Genomic DNA, 24,941 nt, shown 5'->3' with positions numbered 1-24,941 from the left:
GTCCAAGGAAGCTCTCATAAGTATGGCCAAAGGTTTGCTTACTTCCTCTGCTGCTCCCTTTAATATAACTGGATAAATCCCATCCACTCCAGTGCCTTTTTTATGCTTACCTTCAACAATTTCTCCTCCTCCACTTTCTTCTCAGTTATTACAAAATCATCTAGCTCACTGTCAGAGTTTAATTAACCTCTGGCATTCCCCTCACTGAATAAGTCCTCATGTGTGAATGTCGATGCAAAATATTCATTTAGTTTGTTAGCTACCTGAGCAGGATCATCAACAGTTGAACCATCAATATCCAGTGGACCAATCTGATTCATCCCTTTCCTTCTAGATTTTACATAGCTAAAGAACTCTTTGCTGTTTTTCTTTGCATCCTTTGCCAAAGATTTCTCATAATCTGCCTCTGCCTGCCTAATCTCCTTTGTGACTTGGTTACAGACCAGCTTATATCTATCATAGGCTTCCATGAACCCCAGGGGCCCACATCTGGTGAGTATGGGCTTGGCACACCCAGGGTCCTGAGTTGGATATCATCATTCTTCTCTTTCTTGGTGATTCCCTTTTGACTCTCTCTTAAGGTAACTCGGGAATTTTTTTTTTTTTGGCTGGTGCAGCATAAGCCTCAGGCTTCCTTGTACCATATAGCTAATAATAATAATAATATCACAAATTAATTTCTATGTATCCCATGCATTATTCTTCTCTGCCTTATGCCTCATGTCTTATTAGATTATCTGTCATCCATTTAGGCCTAAACCTTGAACAATATTTCTTAGTTGGTATGTAAAGCCTAGTAGCTTCCAAGATTAATTCTTTGAATGCCTCCCATTTTGAATTTGCTGTTGGTAACATCATCAGTTGGTCCCACCGTATAGAATTTAAATAGAATTTAAATACTGTCTCACCTCTGTTGTTGCTTTTATGAAAACTAAAACCCTTCCCTTTACCTCTGATGGTAGTTACCTCTTTGGATAAATTCCACTTGAGCACACTGTGATCACTGCCACCTAGTGGTTCCTTTACCTGCAGATTCTTAATGCATGAAGAATCACTACTGATAATCAGATCAAAAGTATTACTCCCTCTAGTTGCCTCCCGAACATGCTGATGTAGAAAACAATCATCCAATAAATCCACAAAAGCCTTGCTAGTGTGTGAGTGACCAAACCACAAATTGCAGTCAATATCCAGGAAATTAAAATCCCCCATTATAAGACTCTCTGATTTACTGGCCCACTCTATTTCCCTGTACAGTTTTTTATTATATTCATCAGAGTCATTAGGCCTATAACACACTCCTACTCTCGATTTTGATCTCCCAGTGCTTATTTCACATCAAACTGACTCAACACTGCACTGTCCAGCGATGTCGACTGGCTGAACTTCTTTGGATTTTATGTGTTTCTTAACTAATAGCATAACCCCTCCTCCCTTCCTATTCTGTCTATCCTTTCTGTACACATAGTACTCCCCAAATTCCAATTCTGCATTCCTTATATTTGTGACACCACGTCTCTGATATCCCAACAGAACATGCCTTTGACGTTTTGACCAACATCTCAAATTCATTAATATAAGACTCATTACTGTGGTAAGTTTTAGAACTGATTTGGTATACAAACAATATGTAATAAATGTGAGGAGAATCCCTCGCATGTATATCTTGTGTACATACAGGAAAAAGGTAAATACACATGAATGAAAGAAGTGTCAGCATGCACCCACACGCGCACGTACACACGCACACACACACACACACACACACACACACACACACACACACACACACACACACACACACACACACACACACACACACTTTTTCATTCTATTTACATTCATATCATATCAAGAGTTGTTATTCATGAGTTTTCTTTAATGTTGTGCTATAGAGGGATTTTAAATCTCTTTCCTCTCTTCTGCAATAGAAATTGGTCTAGGAATTTTATTAAAAAATTTACACCAGCATATTTTAATACTTTAAAAAAGCAACATTGCTTTTTAACAAGAGGTGATAATATCATGACTGGCAAGCACACAGTACTTAATGCTGTAGACTTAATAGTGACAGTAATGTCTGGCTTATTATTATAATATATTGCAAGTTATTTAATTGCTAAAAATAGCAGAATTATTACTGCTTTTTTTTTTTTTTTTTTTTTTTTCAAAAATTATCCTACAGAAGTATACTGAAATAAACTTACCCTAAGTACTGCAGACGGAAAACAAGCATGAATAAAATTAATGATTGGACCCCAATCTGTTGTATTATCTGACACACGCAGTGATATGGTATAGCCTGTACCAAATCTATAAAAAAATATAAAAAAGAACCATAAAGGTATAAAATCATAATATAAACATACCTAATAATATCAGAATAAATTTTGTGATAAAGAGGTACAATCTCATCTAAGCTACACAAAGCTTGACTCCAATTATACTTGTTATTAGCATTAGCATTAGTAGAGGCATATTATGCAAGAAAGCAAGCTTATGCAGCATCAGCCAAAAAAAAAAAAAAAAAAAAAAAACCCTTCCACTTCACCCCATCCGTTCATTCGAAATACCTGTCCAGCTGAGCCTTAAATTTATTTAGGCTATCATCTTCCACAACAAGGGATGGAAGTCTGTTCCACCAACCAACTACCCGCTGGTTAAAGCAAATTTCCGCACATCTATCCTACATCTTTCTTTCCTCAATTTGAATTTATGCCCTCTCAGGTGATTATTCTGAGAAAGAGGCAGAATCCCATCAGCATTGAGCATGCTCAAACCATTCAAGGCTTTATACACCTCTATCACATCACCTCGCAGATGGCTAGTCTCCAGACACTGTAATCTGCAAAACTTAAGCCTTTCTTCGTAAGAGCAACCCATTGTTCCATTCACAAATTTTGTTGCCCTTCTCTGCACTTGTTCCAGCAGCTCTACATCCTTCTTGAAATGAGGCCTCCAGACCTGTATACAGTACTCAAGGTGTGGCCTGACCATTGCCTGATACAACGGAATAATCACCTCCTTTTCTCTGCTAGAAAAATTCCTATATATCATTGATAAGACACCATGAGCTACTCTTGCAGCCCATCTGCACTGCTCAGGGAACTTCATATCTGCCTGCACAATTACCCCCAGGTCCTTTTCATTCTCTACCACTGTTAGTGAGTACCACAGAATTGATACATTGCTCTGGGGTTGCTGTTTCCCATACGTAGTACTTTACATTTGTCAATTTTAAAATTCATTTGCCACCTCCCAGCCCATCTGCTCAACCTTTCCAGATCCTGTTGCAGCAGCATAGCGTCAGTAGTTTCCTTAACAACCCTGCCAACTTTTGTATCGTCTGCAAACTTGGACATTAAGCTTGATATACCATCATCAATATTATTTATAAATACAGAAAACAATAATGGACCAACACACTGAACCCTGAGGGACTCCACTAATAACATTAGTCCACGATGAGCAGTGTCCATTGATTACCACTCTCTGTCTTCTCCCCCTCAACCACCTCTTTATCCATAGCAGCAATTTGCCTCCAATGCCACACTGCTCCAATTTGTGCAGCAGTCTTCATGTACAACAGTATCAAAAGCCTTTCTAAGATCCAAGTATATAATATCAAAGTTATTCCCTGCATCCAGTTCTTTTGTGACTGCATCATAGTATCCAATCAAATTGGTCAGGCAAGACTTCCCCTTAACAAAACCATGCTGTGTCCGAGCTATAACTGAAGTCTTGTCTAGATGATCCTGCAGTGCTTCTTTAACCAGTGCCTCCATTAATTTTCCTGGAACAGAAGTTAAACTCACAGGTCTATAATTACTTGTGTCAGCCTTTGATCCTCCTTTGTGAATTGGTGTCACATTTGCACATCTCCAGTCTATGGGTACCTCCCCTGAGTCCAACGAAGCTCTCATAATTATGGCTAAAGGTTTGCTTACTTCCTTTGCTGCCTCCTTTAATATAACTGGATAGATCCCATCCACCCCAGGTGCCTTTGTGTTTATCTTCAACAATTTCTCCTCCACTTTACTCTCCGTTATTACAAGATTATCTAGCTTACTGCCAGAGTTGAATATACCTCTGGCATGCCCCTCACTGAATAACTCCTCATGTGTAAACGTCAATGCAAAATATTCATTTAGTTTGTTAGCTACCTGAGCAGGATCATTAACAGTTGAACCATCGATATCAAGTGGACAAATCTAATTAATCCCCTTCCTTCTAGAGTTTATGTAAGTAAAGAACTCTTTGCTGTTTTTCTTTGCATCCCTTGCCAAAGATTTCTCGTAATCTGCTTTCGCCTGCCTAACCTCCTTTGTAACTTGGTTACAGATCAACTTTATCATAGGCTTCTGTGTCATGTGTTAATTTATATGTATCCCATGCATTTTTCTTCTCTGCGATATGTCTCATTAGTTCATCTGACATCCATTTAGGCCTAAACCTTGAACAATATTACTTAGTTGGTATGTAAAGCCCAGTAGCTTCCAAGATAAGTTCTTTGAATGCTTCCTATTTTGAATTTGCTGTTGGTAACATTATCAGTTGGTCCCACTGTATAGAATTTAAATACTGTCTCAGACCATCGTAGTCGCCTTTACGAAAGCAATAACCCTTCCCTTTACCCCTGATGGTAGTTGCCTCCTTGAGTAAATCCCCCTTCAGCATACTGTGATCACTGCCACCTCTATCTGCAGATTCTTAATGCATGAAGAATCACTACTGATAATCAAATCAAGAGTATTACTCCCTCTAGTTGCCTCCCGAACATGCTGATGTAGAAAACAATCATCCAATAAATCCACAAAAGCCTTGCTAGCGTGTGAGTGACCAATCTACAAATTTCAGTCAATATCTGGGAAATTAAAATCCCCCATTATAACACTCTCTGATTTACTGGCCCACTCTATTTCCCTGTACTATTTCTTATTATGCTCATCAGAGTCATTAGGCCTATAGCACACTCCTACTCTCAATTTTGATCTCCCAATGCTTATATCACACCAAGCTGACTCGATACTGCACTGTCTAACGATGTCGACTGGATTCACTTCCTGGGATTTTATGTGTTTCTTAATTAATAGCATAACCCCTCCTCCCTTCCTATCCTGTCTATCCTTTCTGTAGACGTTGTATTTTCCAAATTCCAGTTCTGCATTCCTTATATCTGTGTGACACCACGTCTCTGATATCCCAACAATATCCGCCTTTGATGCTTTGAGCAATACCTCAAATTTATCAAATTTATTTACCAAACTCCTAGCATTGGTGTTCACGCAAGTATACATGTACCTGTTCTTTTTCTTAGCTACTCTAACACAACCCATGTGTTTACTTTTACTGCAATGACTCCCAGCAGTCTCTGAAATCACCTGCATCTTGTTTTCCAGGCTTCTGCTCATTCGAATAGAAGCAGTGCAAGAATAACTTTCACCTCTGCCAGTGGCTACTGTTAATCTATTAGTCCTTGTATCCCCCCAAGCTAGCAGTTTTCCGACCCACCCAACACTGCCTCGATAGCATCAGCAAATATACTTGCACCCTTTCTATTTAAGTGTATCCCATCCCTGTAGAAACAGTCCCTTCTGTTAACAAATACAGACCAGGCTGAAAAAAAATTCTACCTCTTGAGCCTTGCACAATCTTTCCAGGGCTGAATTGATCTACAAGGCTCTCATCATATACTTCGGTCAGAATTGCAGACACTTTCAAATTATCTTTCAAAAGTCACATTTAAATTTTTTCCGTTACCATTACTGTTATTTGTTTTGGTGAAAGTTGATAGTTTCTCTTTGACATCCATATAAGTCTCTGATGTATCATATATTAAAGGATCTTTTCTAAATAGCAGGTAAGTGAGATCAGCCTGTAAGAATGCTAAAAAAATACAGCAATGATCTAGCATCTTAACATTTCTTGTATTATGCACTATAAGTCGTCTTTTGAGGCCATAATATACATAATGGTAAGATTCAATATTCCATATATTTTTTACAGCTTTAAAATAGTTTCTGCAGGCTGACCACTAGATTCTCCACTGGAATAATCCTATTTGTAATGCTCTAGGAGAGATTAGATAATTTTGCTTCTTCTACTTTGCCAGCTATAACTGTATAGAGTTGAAGTAAAATAATAACATGCATTAAGGCAACATTAAGCTAAGGAACTGAGTATGTTTATCATCACCTTACAAACAAAATGTAAGGTGATGATAAATGTAAGGCAATGGTACATATAAACTAAACTGCAGTCAAGTCACTAAGGAGGTTAGGAAGCCAAGGCAGATTACTAGAAGTCTCTTGCCAAGAAAAGCAGTAAAGACTTCTTTACTTATATTAACAGTAGAAGGAAGGGGTTGAATCACATTGCTTCACTTGACGTTGATGGCTTAACTGATGATGATCCTGCTCGGGTTTCGGACAAACTGAACAGGTATTTTGCATCTACATTCAGACATGAGTTCTTTAGGGAGGAAAATGCCAGAAATTCATCAAAATCTACAGGGAGCTAAATGATTTTGTGATAACTGAGAGGTAAGTGGTAGAGAAACTGCTAAAGTGTAACATAAAAAAAGGTACCTTGGGTGGATGGGATTTATCCACTTATATTAAGGGAGACAACAAAGTACGTAAGCAAACGCTTAACCATATTAATGAGAGCATTTTTGGATTCAGGATAAGGTCCCTATGGACTGGAAATATGCACAAATGTATCTCCAATTCACAAAGGGTGACACAGGCAATTACAGACTTGTTAGCTTAATTTCTGTTGCAGGGAAAATAGTGGAGCCACTGGTTAAAGAAGGAATGCAATTATACTGCAGTTACAGCATGGATTTGTTAAATAGCGAACTTGTCTGACCAATCCAATTGGATACTATAATGCTGTAACAAAGGAATGGGTTGCAAAAAATAAATTTGATATCATATACTGTACATGTTGATTTCAGGAAAGCTTTTGCTACCATTGCACATAAAAGACTGAGGTACAAATTGGAGCAGTGTGGCATTATGGGCAAGTTACTGTTCTGGATAAAGGGATGACTGAGTGGGAGAAAACAGGGAGTGTTATTAACAGATACTGATCTTCATGGGCTAATGCTACTAGTGAATTGCCACAGGGGTCAGTGCTGGGCCCATTGTTGTTTTCTATATTTATTAATGATATTCATGAAGGTATACCGGGCTTAATATCTAAGTTTGCAGATGATACAAAGGTTGGTAGGATGGTTAATGGTAATCATCATATGCTAGTGCAACAAGGTTTAAAAAAATTACCAATTTGGTCATGAAATGGTAGATAGCAGTTGAAGTTTAACATTGACAAATGCAAGGTACTGTACATGGGTAGCAGTAATCCCAAATTAATGTACCAACTGTGTAGTACTACATTCAGGGTATTGGAAAATGAAAAGGACCTGGGAGTAATTGTAAAGTCAGATATGAAGTTCTCTGAGCAATACAGACAGGCTGCCAAGACAGCACATGAGGTTTTGTAAATTATATTCAGGAACTTTACTAGCAGGAATAAGGATATGATCATCACAGTGTAAGGCAATGGTTAGGCTGCATCTTCAGTACTGCATACAGTTTTGGGGGCCTCGTTTTAAGAAAAATGTATATCTGCTGGAATGGGTACAGAGAAGGGCAACAAGAGGTTCAGTTCTGCTAATTGCAGTGTCTGGAGACTAGGAACCTATGGTGATCTGATTGAAGTGTTGAAGGCTTTGAATGGATTGAATAAACTCAACATGATGGCATTCTTCCTCTTGCTCAGAATATACACACGAGGAGACATAAATTCAAATTGAGGAAGATTGGTTGCAGGTAGATATGCTGAGGTTTGCATTTAGCCAGCAGGCGGGTCATCATTGTAGTCAACTTCCATCTGTTGTTCTGGAAGTGGATACTTTAAATAAATTCAAGGAAAAACTAGACAAGTTATTAATGGGTGTTGTGGAATATAGATTTAAATTTTTTTTTTTTTTTTGTTGATGCTTTATAAGCTTAGTTTTATGCATCATATGCCACTACTAATAAAAAGAATCTGTTTAGTATTTGGTATTTGTTCCTACTGAGGATATATTTGATAATGCAAGTTCTTGCAAAGGGTGTCAGGGATCAGTTTGTAAGAGACAATCTCTTGATGATATCTATTTTTATTGATGTGAGTGTGTGTGTGGTGGGGTAAGGGTTTAAAACTGATAGGCTATAAGTGGGCATTCTGAAACTTATTTCATTGCAGGCTCAAAAAATTATTTTTGAGCCTGCAATGAGAGGTTTTTTTTACCTCCTCCATTTGTACAATGAATGGTTTTTGAACACAATAAAAATGATCAGTTTTAAAATCTAAGAAAATATTTAGATTTTAAATTTAGATTTTCTTAGCATATCAAATGATCAAGTATAATCTGCTTTATGACATTAAAACTGAAATTATTTCCACTAATAAACTCGTCCATGCATGGAAACATTTCAAATGAGTCATATCCGATTTTACTTAACATATGTTTATTTTTTTCATAAATGCTTGGACTTTTATCTTTCAGAGGGAAAATATTAGTGTTCTCTCCCTGCAGAAACATATTCGATTTGTTGAGTTTCTCAAATATATTTGATAAATAAGATAATTTGTAAAGCCAAATGTCATCGTGAAAATGTTTTGCAAAATCTGAGTTATTTTCAGACAAAAATAACACTACATTTTTTAACTCCATTAGTTGTCTCAAATTTCATCCCCTCGACAACCATCTTACTTCCGTATGCAACAACAATTTATCATAATTGGATCCCATATCCTTGCATAGTTTTTCAAAAAGGCAGCTATTAAGTGCATGACATTTAATGAAGTTAGTAACTTTTACTGCATCTTGTAGTATGGTATTTAGATCAGCAGAAATATTCTTAGCCACACTAATAATAAACACATTACTTTTACTCATTGTGTCATTCTCGATGAATGGCACAATGAGTAAAAGTAATGTGTTTATATTAGCAGATTTAATTCTGGCTACAAATCCGGCATTCTTTCCTATCATTGCTCCAGCACCATCAGTACTTACACCAATGCAGTTATTCCATTCTAGAATTTCTTCCTTGAAAATTTCATCCACTTTCTTTCTGAAAAATATCGTCACCTATTGTATGTCCATGTAATGGCTGACAGAATAGTAAGTCTTCGTGTACATTGGCATCATAACAATATCTGACATATGTTAAAAGTAGGGCTAAGCTTGAAATGTCTGTCAATTTGTCCAGCTGAATAGCAAATTTGGAACTTTCTTTAACTCTTACAATAAGTTGCAGGAACTGGTCATTGCTAATTACCGAAATTCTTTTACTGACCATGTCATTTTACAAAGGAATTTTACGTCATTTGTCTGCATATTTTTTTCCATGAATTGTTTCTGTTATTTGTACTGCAATAGGCAAAATAAGATCTTTACCAATCATATATGGTTTTTTAGCTTTTGCTAGTAAATATGATGATACATAAGATGCAATTAAAAAATTTTCTTGAACACTTATTTTTTGAAAATTTGTTTTTCTTGTTTTAAGGATTTTAAGAGTCCTTCAAAATATTCTACTGGCTTTGGAGTAGGCAGCATGTTTAGAGTTAAAAGTAAATCCATATTGCAAAAACGATTCACTATATTTCCTCTTTTTTTACATGCAGGTGTGCCCTTATTTGATTTTTGTGTCATTTTACTTCCTGACATTCCAGCATCAATAACATAATCTTCTTTCACCTTTTGTCTTTTTTAACTGAATTTAACCATTTGCTTCTATTGGAATGAGCAGATGCCCAGAAAACAAAATGCAGGGTATTTCAGAGACTGCTGGGAGTCATTGTGGTACAAGTAAACACATGGGTTATGTTAGGGTAGCTAAGAACGGGAACAGGTGGATGTATACTTGCACATACACCAATGCTTGGAGTTTGGTAAATAAATTTGATGAATTTGAAGTATTGCTCAAAACATCAAGGGCAGATAGTGTTGGGATATCAGAGATGTGGTGTCACACAGATATAAGGAATGCAGAACTGGAATTGGGGGAGTACAATGTGTACAGAAAGGATAGACAGGATAGGAAGGGAGGAGGGGTTATGCTATTAGTTAAGAAACACATAAAATCCAAGCAAGTGAAGCCAGTTGACATCGCTGGACAGTGAAGTGTCAAGTCAGTTTGGTGTGACATAAGCATTAGGAGAACAAAATTCAGAGTAGGAGTGTGTTATAGGCCTAATGACTCTGATGAGTATAATAAAAAACTGTACAGGGAAATAGAGTGAGCCAGTAAATCAGAGAGTCTTATAATTGGGGATTTTAATTTCCCAGATATTGACTGGAATTTGTGGATTAGTTACACACACTATTAAGGCTTTTGTGGATTTATTGGATGATTGTTTTCTACATCAGCATGTTCGGGAGGCAACTAGAGGGAGTAATACTCTTGATCTGATTATCAGTAGTGATTCTTCATGCATTAAGAACCTACAGATAAAGGAACCACTAGGTGGCAGTGATCACAGTGCACTGAAGTGGGATTCACTCAAAGAGATAACTACCATTAGGGATAAAGGGAAGGGTTTTTGTTTTGGTAAAGGTGACTACCGTGGTCTGAGACAGTATTTAAATTCTATATGGTGGGACCAACTGATGATGTTACTAACAGCAAATTGAAAATGAGACGCATTCAAAGAATTTATCTTGGAAGCTACTAGGCTTTACATACCACCTAAGAAATATTGCTAAAGGTTTAGGCCTAAATGGATGTCAGATGAACAATGAGACATATGGCAGAAAAGAAAAATGCATGAGGTACATATAAATTAATGGGTGAAATGGAAGCCTATGATAGATATAAGCTAGTCTGTAACCAAGTTACAATGGAGATTAGGCAGGCAAAGGCAGATTATGAGAAATCTTTGGCAAAGGATGCAAAGAAAAACAGCAAAGAGTTCTTTACCTATGTAAACTCTAGAAGGAAAGGGATGAATCAGATTGGTCCACTGGATATTGATGGTTCAACTGTTGATGATCCTGATCAGGTGGCTAACAAACTAAATGAGTATTTTGCCTCTACATTCACCCATGAGGAGTTATTCAGGGCGGGGAATGCCAGAGGACAGTTAAACTCTGGCAGTGAGCTAGATGATTTTGTAATAACTGAGAGGAAAGTGGAGGAGAAATTAGCATTAGCATTAGCATTAGTAGAGGCATTTGATGCAAGAAAGCAAGCTTATGCAGCATCAGCCAAAAAAAAAAAAAAAAAAACCCACTTCCACTTCACCCCTCTGTTCGTTCAAAATACCTGTCCAGCTGAGCCTTAAACTTATTTAGGCTATCAACCTCCACCACAAGGGATGGCAGTCTGTTCCACCAACCAACCACCTGCTGGCTAAAGGCAAATTTCCGCACGTCTATCCTACATCTGTCTTTCCTCAATTTGAATTTATGCCCTCTCAGGTGATTTTTCTGAGCTAGAGGAAGAATCCCATCAGCATTGAGCATGCTTAAACCATTCAAGGCTTTATACACCTCTATCAGATCACCTCGCTGGTGCCTAGTCACCAGACACTGTAATTTGCAAAACTTAAGCCTTTCTTCGTAAGAGCACCCCTTTGTTCCATTCACTAATCTCGTTGCCCTTCTCTGTACTCGTTCCAGCAGCTCTACATCCTTCTTCAAATGAGGCCTCCAGACATGTATACAGTACTCTAGGTGTGGCCTGACCAATGCCTTATACAATGGAATAATCACCTCCTTATCCCTGCTGGAAAAATTCCTGTATATCATTGACAATACTCCATGAGCTACTCTTGCAGCCCGTCTGCACTGCTCAGAGAACTTCATATCTGCCTGCACAACCACCCCCAAGTCCCTTTCATTCTCTACCACTGTCAGTGTAGTACCACAGAGTTGATACGTTGCTCTGGGGTTGCTGTTTCCCATGTGTAGTACTTTACATTTGTCAATGTTAAACTTCATTTGCCACCTCTCAGCCCATCGGCTCAACCTTTCCAGATCCTGTTGCAGCAGCATAGTGTCAGTAGTGTCCTTGACAACCTTGCCAACCTTTGTATCATCTGCAAACTTGGACATTAAGCTTGATATACCATCATCAATATCATTTATAAATACAGAAAACAATAATGGACCCAACACTGAGCCCTGAGGGACTCCACTAATAACATTAATAACATTAGTCCACGATGAGTAGTGTCCATTGATTACCACTCTCTGTCTTCTCCCCCTCAACCACCCCTTTATCCATAGCAGCAATTTGCCTCCAATGTCACACTGCTCCAATTTGTGTAGCAGTCTTCCATGTGCAACAGTATCAAAAGCCTTTCTAAGATCCAAGTATATAATATCAAAGTTATTCCCTGCATCCAGTTCTTTTGTGACTGCATCATAGTATCCAATAAAGTTAGTCAGGCAAGACTTCCCCTTAACAAAACCATGCTGTGTCTGAGCTATAACTGAAGTCTTGTCTAAATGATCCTGCAGTGCTACTTTAACCAGTGCCTCCATTAATTTTCCTGGAACAGAAGTTAAGCTCACAGGTCTATAATTACTTGTGTCAGCCTTTGATCCTCCTTTGTGAATTGGGGTCACATTTGCCCATTTCCAGTCTATGGGTACCTCCCCTGAGTCCAAGGAAGCTCTCATAATTATGGCTAAGGGTTTGCTTACTTCCTTTGCTGCCTCCTTTAATATAACTGGATAGATCCCATCCACCCCGGGTGCCTTTCTTGTGTTTATCTTCAACAGTTTCTCCTCCACTTTACTCCCAGTTATTTCAAGATTCTGTAGCTTACTGCTAGAGTTGAATACACCTCTGGCATTCCCCTTGCTGAATAACTCCTCATGTGTGAATGTCGATGCAAAATATTCATTTAGTTTGTTAGCTACCTGAGCAGGATCATCAACAGTTGACCCATCAATATCAAGTGGACCAATCTGATTCATCCCCTTTCTTCTAGAGTTTACATAAGTAAAGAACTCTTTGCTGTTTTTCTTTGCATCCCTTGCCAAGGATTTCTCGTAATCTGCCTTCACCTGCCTAACCTCCTTTGTAACTTGGTTGCATATCAACTTGTATCTATCATAGGCTTCTGTGTCATGTGTTAATTTGTAAGTATCCCATGCATTTTTCTTCTCTGCCATATGCCTCATTAGTTCATCTGACATCCATTTTGGCCTAAACCTTGAACAATATTTCTTAGTTGGTATGTAAAGCCTAGTAGCTTCCAAGATAAGTTCTTTGAATGCTTCCCATTTTGAATTTGCTGTTGGTAACATCATCAGTTGGTCCCACTGTATAGAATTTAAATACTGTCTCAGTCCATCGTAGTCGCCTTTACGGAAGCAATAACCCTTCCCTTTACCCCTAATGGTAGTTACCTCTTTGAGTAAATCCCACTTCAGCACACTGTGATCACTGCCACCTAGTGGTTCATTTATCTGCAGATTCTTAATGCATGAAGAATCACTGCTGATAATCAAATCAAGAGTATTACTCCCTCTAGTTGCCTCCCGAACATGCTGATGTAGAAAACAATCATCCAATAAATCCACAAAAGCCCTGCTAGTGTGTGAGTAACCAGCCCCCAAATTCCAGTCTATATCTCGGAAATTAAAATCTCCCATTATAAGACTCTCTGATTTACTGGCCCACTCTATTTCCCTGTACAGTTCCTTATTATACTCATCAGAGTCATTAGGCCTATAGCACACTCCTACTCTCAATTTTGATCTCCCAATGCTTATGTCACACCAAACTGACTCAACACTGCACTGTCGAGCGATGTCGACTGGCTTCACTTCCTTGGTTTTTATGTGTTTCTTAACTAATAGCATAACCCCTCCCCCCTTCCTATCCTGTCTATCCTTTCTGTAGACGTTGTACTCCTCAAATTGCAGTTCTGCATCCCTTATATCTGTGTGACACCACGTCTCTGATATCCCAACAATATCTGCCTTTGATGTTTTGAGCAATACCTCAAATTCATCAAATTTATTTACTAAACTCCTAGCATTGGTGTACACGCAAGTATACCTGCACCTGTTTCTATTCTTAGCTACCCTAACACAACCCATGTGTTTACTTGTACCGCAATGGCTCCCAGCAGTCTCTGAAATACCATTCATCTTGTTTTTCAGGCTTCTGCTCATTCTAATAGAAGCAGTGCAAGAATCTCTTTCACCTCTGCCAGTGGCTACTGTCAATCTATTGGTCTTTGTCTCCCCCCAAGCTAGCAGTTTTCCGACCCACCTAACACTGCCTCGATAGCACCAGCAAATATTCTTGCACCCTTTCTATTTAAGTGTATCCCATCCCTGTAGAAGCAATCTCTCCTGTTAACAAGTACAGTCCAGGCTGAAAAAAATTCTACCCCTTGAGCCTTGCACAATCCCTCCAGGGCCGAATTGATCGACAAGGCTCTCATCATATACTCCCTGCTATCGTGTGTGGGCAGAATTGCAGACACTTTCAAATTCAACCCTAATTCTCGGCTTTTGTTCAACAGTGACCTGTACTTGTTAAGTAATTCTGCCGGTCTCCTGCTCTTAATATTATTAGTGCCAACGTGTACAACTATATCACCTTTTGTGCCCTTAAAAGATGATATTTGCTCTACAACGTCATCAACCTTTGCCCCTGGCAGACATACCCTGGTCCTGTTCCACCTATCTTTTTTACAAAGCATGTTCCCCGTTTCCCTGACAATAGAGTCACCAACAACTACTAGTTCCTTCGGGACCAGCGCATTCTGCCTTGGGGGTTGTCTCTGTGTCACGCGATGCCCAAGTGCAAGCTCTGGCGTTGATGTCGGCAGCTGAGAGCTTGATGGGCCCCTCAATTTAGTTTCTTCGAGGGCATCCACCCTGTCCTTCAAGCTCTCATATAGGCCCACAAGAACGCCGAGTTGTTGCCTGATATGGATACACTCCTTGCATCGCGCACACACAAAGACATCCCCCTTGGCAGTATCATGTCCCGTACCCGATTGCTCTGCAAACATCAAGCAAACAGTGCATCTTATAAGGCTGTGAGTCAGAGGACAACTGCCCCCCTCAGTTCTGCTCTGAGCCACAGCGCTTCCATTAGCTTGAGCGTTTTGCTTTGCTGCTCTGGTCTGAGTCATGATTCTATTAATTTATTAATTAATTATAATTAATTATGTTATGTTATTAATTATGTTAAATATAATTAATTATATTACGTTTGTAATCTAAGTCGTTATATGTATTTATTTGAACGTACAATTTAACTGCTAACGAAGTTCAACTAACGCTATCTAGTACGGCATACAACTATCGTATCACAATGGCGGGAAATTTACGAACGGTAACGGAGTTGAAACACGTGGAAACCTTTACCGATACTTTTATGCAATTACAAGGCCGAGTAAAGAATAAATACACCAAGGTAATCAGAAAATCACAAAATAATGTTATACTACTAAATTTAAATCAAAAGTTTTAGAAAAACAATAATTTCAAATCAATAAATAAGAAAAATCCACTTAGCGGCTTGGAACACGACCATCTCTAGTAGCCTCGTCAGCAGACTGACGAGGTTGACAAGGTAGCCTCGTCAGCAGACTGACGAAATTGTTGAAGATAAACATAAAAAAGGCACCCAGGTGGATGGGATCTATCCAGTTATATAAAGGAGGCAGCAAAGGAAGTAAGCAAACCCTTAGCCATAATTATGAGAGCTTCTTTGGACTCAGGGGAAGTACCCATGGACTGGAGATGTGCAAATGTAACCCCAATTCACAAAGGAGGATCAAAGTGCGACACAAGTAATATAGACCTGTTAGTTTAACTTCTGTTCCAGGAAAATTAATGGTGGCACTGGTTAAAGAAGCAGAGTGGCATTGGAGGCAAATTGCTGCTATTGATAAAGGGATGGTTGAGTGGGAGAAGACAGAGAGTGGTAATAAATGGACACTGCTCATCGTGGACTAATGTTATTAGTAGAGTCACCTCAGGGTTCAGTGTTGGGTCCATTGTTGTTTTCTGTATTTATAAATAATACTGATGATACTATATCAAGCTTAATGTCCAAGTTTGTAGATGATACGAAGGTTGGTTGGGTTGCTAAGAACGCTAATGACAGTACGCTGCAACAGGATCTAGAAAAGTTGAGCAGATGGGCTGAGAGGTGGCAAATGAAGGTTAACATTGACAAATGTAAAGTACTACATATGGGAAGCAGTAACCCCAGAGTGATGCATCAACTCTTGTTACTGCACTGACAGTGGTAGAGAACGAAAAGGACCTGGGGGTAATTGTGCAGGCAGATATGAAATTTGCTGAGCAGTGCAGACTCTCTGCAAGAGTGTCTCACGGTGTCTTGTTAATGATGTTAATTTTAATGATTTAACCCCAGAGGCTCGCATCTGGTGAGTATGGGCTTGGCATACCCAGGGTCCTGAGCTGGATATCATTATTCTTCTATTTCTTGGTGATTCCTCTCTTTCTCTTGCTCTCAGGGTAACTTGGAAATTTTTTTTTTTTGGCTGGTGCAGCATAAGCCTTAGGCTTCCTTGCACTATATGGCTAATAATAATAATAATAATAATAATAATAATAATATACAGGAATTTTTCTTGCAGGGATAAGGAGGTAATTATAATTATCCCCTTGTATAAGGCAATGGTCAGGCCACACCTTGAGTACTGTATACAGGTCTGGAGGCCTCATTTTAAGAAGGATGTAGATTAGTTCCTTTGTTCCATTCACTTCAAGATTAGTGAATGGAACAAAGGGTTGCTCTTATGAAGAAAGGCTTAAGTTTTGCAAATTACAGTGTCTGGAGACTAGGCACCGGCGAGGTGATCAGATTGAGGTGTATAAAGCTTTGAATGGTTTGAGCATGCTCAATGCTGATGGGATTCTTCCTCTTGCTCAGAATAATCACCTGAGGGGGCATAAATTCAAATTGAGGAAAGACAGATGTAGAATAGTTGTGCGGAAGTTTGCCTTTAGCCTGCGGGTAGTTGGTTGGTGGAACAGACTTCCATCCTTTGTTGTGGAAGTTGGTAGCCCAAATAAATTTAAGGCTGAGCTGGACAGGTATTTGGAACGAATGGAGGGGTGAAATGGGAGGGTTTTTCTTTTTTTTTTTTTTTTGGTTGATGCTGCATGAGCTTGCTTTCTTGCATCATATGCCTCTACTAATGCTAATGCTAATTTGTACACAATGATAATTAATTTTATTATATTTAAAAATTTTTTTTATTATTTTAAAATTCAAATATTGTTACACACTCTGAGAAAGCAACAATAACCTCACCCAAAGGATGTTGAAGATTTGCTTACAAATCAACAATCAGATCGTCCTGTAGGAATAACAACTGTTTCTAGTACAAAGGTTACCAGAAAAGGTTTGCAATACAGCAGTTCTAAGAACAGTAAGGACTTTAGTTGGGTGTTATTTCAAAGAACATCTCAATAGAGGGGGAGTGGTAATAATCGTTAATGGTAATGCAGCAATTGTTGAGCACAGTGCAATCAAAAAAATCAAATATGGCATCGTGGTCGCAAAATGAAATTCGTGTAATTATACAATACAATTTTGCAAGAGGTTTGTCAATAGGCGAATGCATAAATGAAGTGCATTTCTTCTAATTCATATTTACCGCTAAATCATTACACTCTCAATGCTTCTATTGGATTCATCATAATTGTACAATTATGATATTCATCATAATTGTACAATTCCCTAGCACAACAAATTGCCTAGCACAATTGCCTTGTACAATTCCCTAGCACAACAAATTGCACAACTTCCCTAGCCGAGCCTGTACAATTATGATATTCATCATAATTGTACAGGCTCGGCTAGGGAAGTTGTGCAACCATAATTTTTTAAGTGTGATTCAGATTCTGATTGTTGTGTTGGTTTACACTCTCGACTGCAAGAAGGAGGAACTGGACAAACCTTTAGAGGGAATGGATGTGTGAAATGGTTTTTTTTTTTTTGGCTGATGCTACATAAGCTTGCTTTCTTGCATCACATGCCTCCTTGACTACTACATGCCCAACACTCTTGATTTTGCTCTCACAAGCAACCCTTACAAGTTCATGGTCGAGGTGAATGGTCCTGTAGGCACCTCAGGTCAAAATTTTGTGTTGGTCTCTTCTCCAAGGGAGCCTTTCTTTTGTGGCTTTCCTCAGCCTTGTGTTGTTTGGCATTATGCAGAAGAAAATGGGATGTTCTGCAGGATTTCTCTTCTCTTTTTTCCTCGGTTGGATTACTGTTAACTGTTTTAAATCTTCTGATGTCAGTGTTTGCTCTGATTGTGTCAGTGAAATTATTTTTCTAGATTCTTGTAGGAATGCAATACTTTATTCCACATGCTTCCTTAAAATCTTGTCTTTTTTCTAAACTTTGTTTTTCCAATAAGGCTGTTCAGGAGAAGAATGTTACATATTGTAACTGGCTTGCATCTAAATTTATAGTTCATTTTCTGCCTACACTACAACAATACACTACACTATCGCTTGCAACGATTGTGAAGCAGTTATTTACTAATGGAGAAATCCATTAACTGCCAACTCCTAAATTATCTCAAAACCTCTCATCTGATTGATGATCACCAATATGAATTCTGTTAGTTTCGATTTACTGGTGATATATTGGGTTATGTCACCCATCTATGGGCAAATTCAATGCAAAAGTCAACATAATTCAATGTAATTTAGTGTAAAACTTATTTCTAAGTCTTTTGCTCATGTTTGGCACAAAGTTCTTCTAAACAAGCTTCCATGTTATGGATTGCCATCTGTTTTTATCAACTGGATATCCAGCTCTCTCTCTCTGACTGCTTTTTGTGGGTGATGGTAGATACTCTGTCTTCTGACTTTTCCACTAATGCTAGTGTTCCCCAAGGTTCAGTTCTTTCTCATACTCTTTTATTTCCCATATCCATAGTTTTTCTGATCCAAAAACCTCTTGCGCTTCTAGACTGCATTCAAAACAGGGCAGTCAGGTTATTTAATGATCCAACTCTTACAAAATCTCTCCACTATCTGTCTCACAGATGTTTTGTTTCTGCTGTATGCCTTTTCTATAGATACTTGCATGGGCGCTGTTCTTCTGAATTGGCATTTATAATTCCTCCCATCTCTCTTCCAAACTAGTTCAAACAAGTGCCCAGGCAGCATGCATTTACCATCCAACTTCAAACTTAATTCACCTACTTTTCTTCCTCAATTTTTTCAAAGAACTTTCCTTCTCATGTATTTTCTGAAAATTGCAATCTACAGTTATTGTTATTTTGTTATTTTTGGTTTTTAGGAGCATTAGCAACTAAGGCCATATTGCTCCGGGAATATGTGGTGGTCGTGGTCATTCCCTGACCTTTCCACATCCTCCGTATTTGGTGGTGACAGGCTCGAACCCCAGTCTAATCAAGAAGCATGTGCTACGCACTGCTGCTCCTTCCCACCTGGCTATGGAGGCGCCACAATCTACAGTAATTCAAATATAATGTCAACAGGTATCCTCTGTCTTTGCAACGTACAACCTACAACATGCATGCCCCTGGTACTAAATACCAGGGACATGCAACCTGGGGATCCTGACCCCCTTGGGGGTTGCAGAAGAAGTTTGGCGGTTGCAAGGGAAGGTCGCTAATTAAGGAACTCAAAAAGAAATCATACCCAAACATAATACTTTTATCATATTGTGTGATACTGTAGTTCCTGCAGTAACATGCGATATGAAAAAAAAAAATAGCATTAGCATTAGTAGAGGCAAGGCCCCTCCGTAGCCAGGTGGGCAGGAGCAGCAGTGCGTAGCACACGCTTCTTGAGTAGACTGGGGTTCGAGCCTGTGACCACCAAATACGGGGGATGACCACTGCATATACGCGGAGCAATATGGCCTTAGTTGCTAATGCTCCTAAAAACCAAATAACATAACATAACATAACAGTAGAGGCATATGATGCAAGAAAGCAAGCTTATGCAGCATCAGCAAAAAAAAAAAATTCCACTTCACCCCTCCGTTCGTTCGAAATACCTGTCCAGCTGAGTCTTAAATTTATTTAGGCTATCAACTTCCACAACAAGGAATGGAAGTCTGTTCCACCAACCAACTACTCGCTGGCTAAAGGCAAATTTCGGCACATCTATCTTTCCTCAATTTGAATTTATGCCCTCTCAGGTGATTATTCTGAGCAAGAGGAAGAATCCCATCAGCATTGAGCATGCTCAAACCATTCAAGACTTTATACACCTCTATCAGATCACCTCGCCGATGTCTAGTCTCCAGACACTGTAATTTGCAAAACTTAAGCCTTTCTTCTTAAGAGCAGCCCTTTGTTCCATTCACTAATCTTGTTGCCCTTCTCTGTACTCGTTCCAGCAGCTCTACATCCTTCTTGAAATGAGGCCTTCAGACCTGTACACAGTACTTAAGGTGTGGCCTGACCATTGCCTTATACAAGGGAATAATCACCTCCTTATCCCTGCTAGAAAAATTCCTGTATGTCATTGACAAGACACCATGAGCTACTCTTGCAGCCCCCTTGCAATTGTAGGAATACATTTTTATACATGATATATTGTAGGAATACATCATACTAAATGATAAAAGTAGTATGTTTGAGTCTTATTTCTTTCCAGAATTTCTTAATTGTGACAAGCCTTCACATGGGCACCAGCAGGATATTTTGCAAGGTGGTGCATGTGGGAATAAATATTTTGTTCATCAAATTTTCGACTACATACAATATTTTAATTAAGTCAAGTTTGACTGATTTATGTGTGCAGCTGAGCCAATGTTTCGTTATTGGTGGGAGAAAGTACTTGTATTTTGAAAGAAAGAATTTGTATTGTTTTAACGGTTCAATAAATTAATGAAAATATTAAAAATTGTGTATTACTTCGAAATTCAAAGGTGATGCACTTGCACCACCTTGCACCGTGCTGCACCTTCAATGCAATGGCATAGATATGACACAATAAATAAAATTTAGTCGAATAATCAGATAAATCTTCTGATCTTCTGATCCTCTGTTTACAATGACTGTTATTGTACTTGTTACTGAAACTTATTAGACTGTTTCACGGATGTGACATTCTTGGTTAAATGCACAGACAGTGAAGTGTGAGAGATAGAGAGTTTTTATATTTTTCTATTCTTCTGATTTTTATTTTTAATACTGTACCATCTTCACTGTAGAAATGTAATAAATACTGTTCAAACTAAAAATGACATATTTTTCATACTGTTCCCTAGGCAAATAGATGCAGATCACACGTTTTTGTCATCTAAATTTTGGGGTTGCACACACCTGCTAAATACTATAGGTTCTAATACCTGTGACATTTGGTGTTTTTAAAATAATAAAATAAAATATATCTTGTGATCTATAAGTAAGGAAATATGTTTGACTATAAATAAAAGCAGTATTTTAAATATATATTTTAACTAGCACAATATAAAGGGCATGCATGAACTTAAAATTAAATTTACATCTGTTTGACATGGTTGCCATTTTGATTTTTACAAAATTTGGGTACAGGGCAACACACAGTAAATCACAAATCCCCAGACATGTTCTTACATTCTCTATTCAACTTCTGAAGCTCCAGCAGAGACCTGTGCTTACTACTAAATACTTTATCCTTCCTTTAGTATCAGCAGTGGCAATGATGCTGCTGTTGTTGTTGTCATTTGGTCTTTAGGAGCATTAGCAACTAAGGCCATATTGCTGTGGGGATAAGCGGTGAACCCCAGTCTAGTCAAAAAGCGTGTGCTATGCATTGCTGCTCCTGCCCACCTGCATACGGAGGTGCCAGCATTGATGCAAGAAAGCAAGCTTATACAGCATCAATCCAAAAAAAGGTAAACTTCCAATATCACTTGTCCATTCCCTCTAATCTATTCCAATGAATACACATCCTTCCTAAAATGAAGTTTCCAGACCTATATACAGTATTCAAGATGTGGCATAACCATTGCCTTACCCAAAGGGATAATTACCTCCTTATCCTTGCTGGAAAATTCTTGTATATATATATATATATACGTATATCACTAACAAAACTCTATGAGCTGTCCTTGTAACCTGTCTGTACAGTTCAGAGAACTTTATATCTAATGGCACACAATTATCCCAAGTATTTTTGATTCTCAAAAATACTTGGACACTGCATGTGATACCATACAGTTGATATATTGATCTGGGATTACTGCTACTCATATGAAGTAAGATTTGACAATGTTAAACTTCAATTGCCACTTCTCTGCCCATTTGCCTCACGTCGCCCTACAAAATGTAATCACAGGTTGTTAAATCCAGGGAGCACAGGTTTTAAATCCAGGTTGCCATTCAACAGAATCTGTCCAATCCTTCAAACTGGGAAATTTCATCAAAGAATTCCTGGAGAATTTTTGGATAATGAGCTGGTGCTCCATCCTGCATAAAAAAGCAATCCTGAAAATGGACTTAGGACTAAATTATTGGAATGATTTTTTTTGTCTTTTATCAGTCTCAGGGAGCTTTGTTCTGTCATTTTTCCCTAAAAAAAAAGAAAAAAAGTCCAAGAACACCAAATTCCAAGCCGGATGCACTTAAATCCTAATAAACCTTGCATTTGAGTTCCTTTATAATTCTATTTAAGCTTGTTTTAGGTATTTTAAGTTCCAAACTTTGCTTTCTTTGAGATTTTTTGAGACTTCTTTCAATATCTTCTCTTACAAGTTTCAAATTAGCAAATGTCTTTGAGAAACAAAAATAATTGAATGGAATAGGCATACCAGCCTATAAAATACATGAAATAATTGTTTGTTAGTCTACTTTTATTTGATTGACTGGTGGGCATAGCAACATTAGTGACTCTCTCACCAGTGAATAAGTAAGTAATGGGAAACTAACTTGACAACATGTTTAGTGGCATCACTTATTAGGATTTTATCGAATTTACATTGTCTTAATACAGCAGTATTTAAGCCAAATTTAATATTATTAAGAATACAATAATTTTTTATCATAAAGTAATAATAACCTAGAGGAACCAATTTATGAGAAATCTATTGTGAATAGAGTGCTTTAGATCTTTAAAAAAAATGCTTTTCCTTGTATAAGAAAATATTTTTATTAAAAAATGACCATTTACTAAAACTATTGAATGACATTAAGAGTAGGAGACCGGTGGAATTACTTGACAAGTACAGGTCACTGATGAAAAAAAGCCGTGAATTAGGGTTGAAATTGAAAGTGTCTGCAATTCTGCCCAGACACGATAGGAGGGAGTATATGATGAGAGCCCTGTCAATCAATTCGGCCCTGGAAAGATTGTGCAGGGCTCAAGGGGTAGAATTTTTTTCAGCCTGGTCTGTACTTGTTAACAGGAGAGACTGCTTCTACAGGGATGGGATACACTTAAATAGAAAGGGTGCAAGAATGTTTGCTGATGCTATCGAGGCAATGTTAGGTGGGTCGGAAAACTGCTAGATTGGGGGGATACAAGGACTAATAGATTAACAGTAGCCACTGGCAGAGGTGAAAGTGATTCTTGCACTGCTTCTATTGGAATGAGCCGCAGCCTGGAAAATAAGATGCAGGATATTTCAGAGACTGCTGGGAATCATTGGGGTACAAGTAAACACATGGGTTGTGTTAGGGTAGCTAAGAAAAAGAACAGGTGCATGTATACTTGTGTGTACACCAATGCTAGGAGTTTAGTAAATAAATTTGATGAATTTGAGGTATTGCTCAAAACATCAAAGGCAGATATTGTGGGGATTTCAGAGACGTGGTGTCACACAGATATAAGAAATGCAGAACTGGAATTTGGAGAGTACAATGTCTACAGAAAGGATAGACAGGATAGGAAGGGAGGAGGGGTTATGCTATTAGTTAAAAAACACATAAAATCCAAGGAAGTGAAGCCAGTCGACATCGCTGGACAGTGCAGTGTCGAGTCAGTTTGGTGTGACATAAGCATTGGGAGATCAAAATTGAGAGTAGGAGTGTGCTATAGGCCTAATGACTCTGATGAGTATAATAAGAAACTGTTCGGAGAAATAGAGTGGGCCAGTAAATCAGAGAGTCTTATAATGGGGGATTTTAATTTCCCAGATATTGACTGGAATTTGGGGGCTGGTCACTCACACAGTAGCAAGGCTTTTGTGGATTTATTGGATGATTGTTTTCTACATCAGCATGTTCGGGAGGCAACTAGAGGGAGTAATACTCTTGATTTGATTATCAGTAGTGATTCTTCATGCATTAAGAATCTGCAGATAAATGAACCACTTGGTGGCAGTGATCACAGTGTGCTGAAGTGGGAGTTACTCAAAGAGGTAACTACCATTAGGGGTAAAGGGAAGGGGTATTGCTTTCGTAAAGGCGACTACAATGGACTGAGACAGTATTTAAATTCTATACAGTGGGATCAACTGATGATATTGCCAACAGCAAATTCAAAATGGGAAGCATTCAAAGAACTTATCGTGGAAGCTACTAGGCTTTACATACCAACTAAGAAATATTGTTCAAGGTTTAGGCCTAAATGGTTGTCAGATGAACTAATGAGGCATATGGCAGAGAAGAAAAATGCATGGGATACATACAAATTAACACGTGACACGGACGCCTATGATAGATACAAGTTGATCTGTAACCAAGTTACAAAGGAGGTTAGGCAGGCGAAGGCAGATTACGAGAGATCCTTGGCAAGGGATGCGAAGAAAAACAGCAAAGAGTTCTTTACTTATGTAAACTCTAGAAGGAAGGGGATGAATCAGATTGGTCCACTTGAGATCGATGGGTCAACTGTTGATGACCCTGCTCGGGTAGCTAACAAACTAAATGAATATTTTGCATCGACATTCACACATGAGGAGTTATTCAGCGAGGGGAATGCCAGAGGTGTATTCAACTCTAGCAGTAAG

General features: G+C 38.4%; 1 protein-coding gene across 5 annotated transcripts in view; it reads right to left on the bottom strand.

Moving 5' to 3' along the window:
* LOC150082988 (uncharacterized) overlaps positions 1-24,941 on the bottom strand; it is a 1,785,507-nt gene that overhangs the window by 100,441 nt on the left and 1,660,125 nt on the right. For all 5 annotated transcript variants that reach the window (XM_090377722.1, XM_090377724.1, XM_090377725.1 and 2 more), the window contains one exon: positions 2,208-2,313. In XM_090377722.1, the coding sequence (XP_090233848.1) occupies positions 2,208-2,313 (106 nt within the window). The remainder of the gene's footprint in view (positions 1-2,207; positions 2,314-24,941) is intronic.

This window comes from Mastigoproctus giganteus, chromosome 7 (assembly GCF_048544385.1).
Source record: "Mastigoproctus giganteus isolate SK-2022 chromosome 7, ASM4854438v1, whole genome shotgun sequence".
Classification (NCBI taxonomy): domain Eukaryota; kingdom Metazoa; phylum Arthropoda; class Arachnida; order Uropygi; family Thelyphonidae; genus Mastigoproctus; species Mastigoproctus giganteus.
The sequence above is the reverse complement of the archived record's forward strand: the minus strand, read 5'-3'. Positions and strand labels throughout refer to the sequence as shown.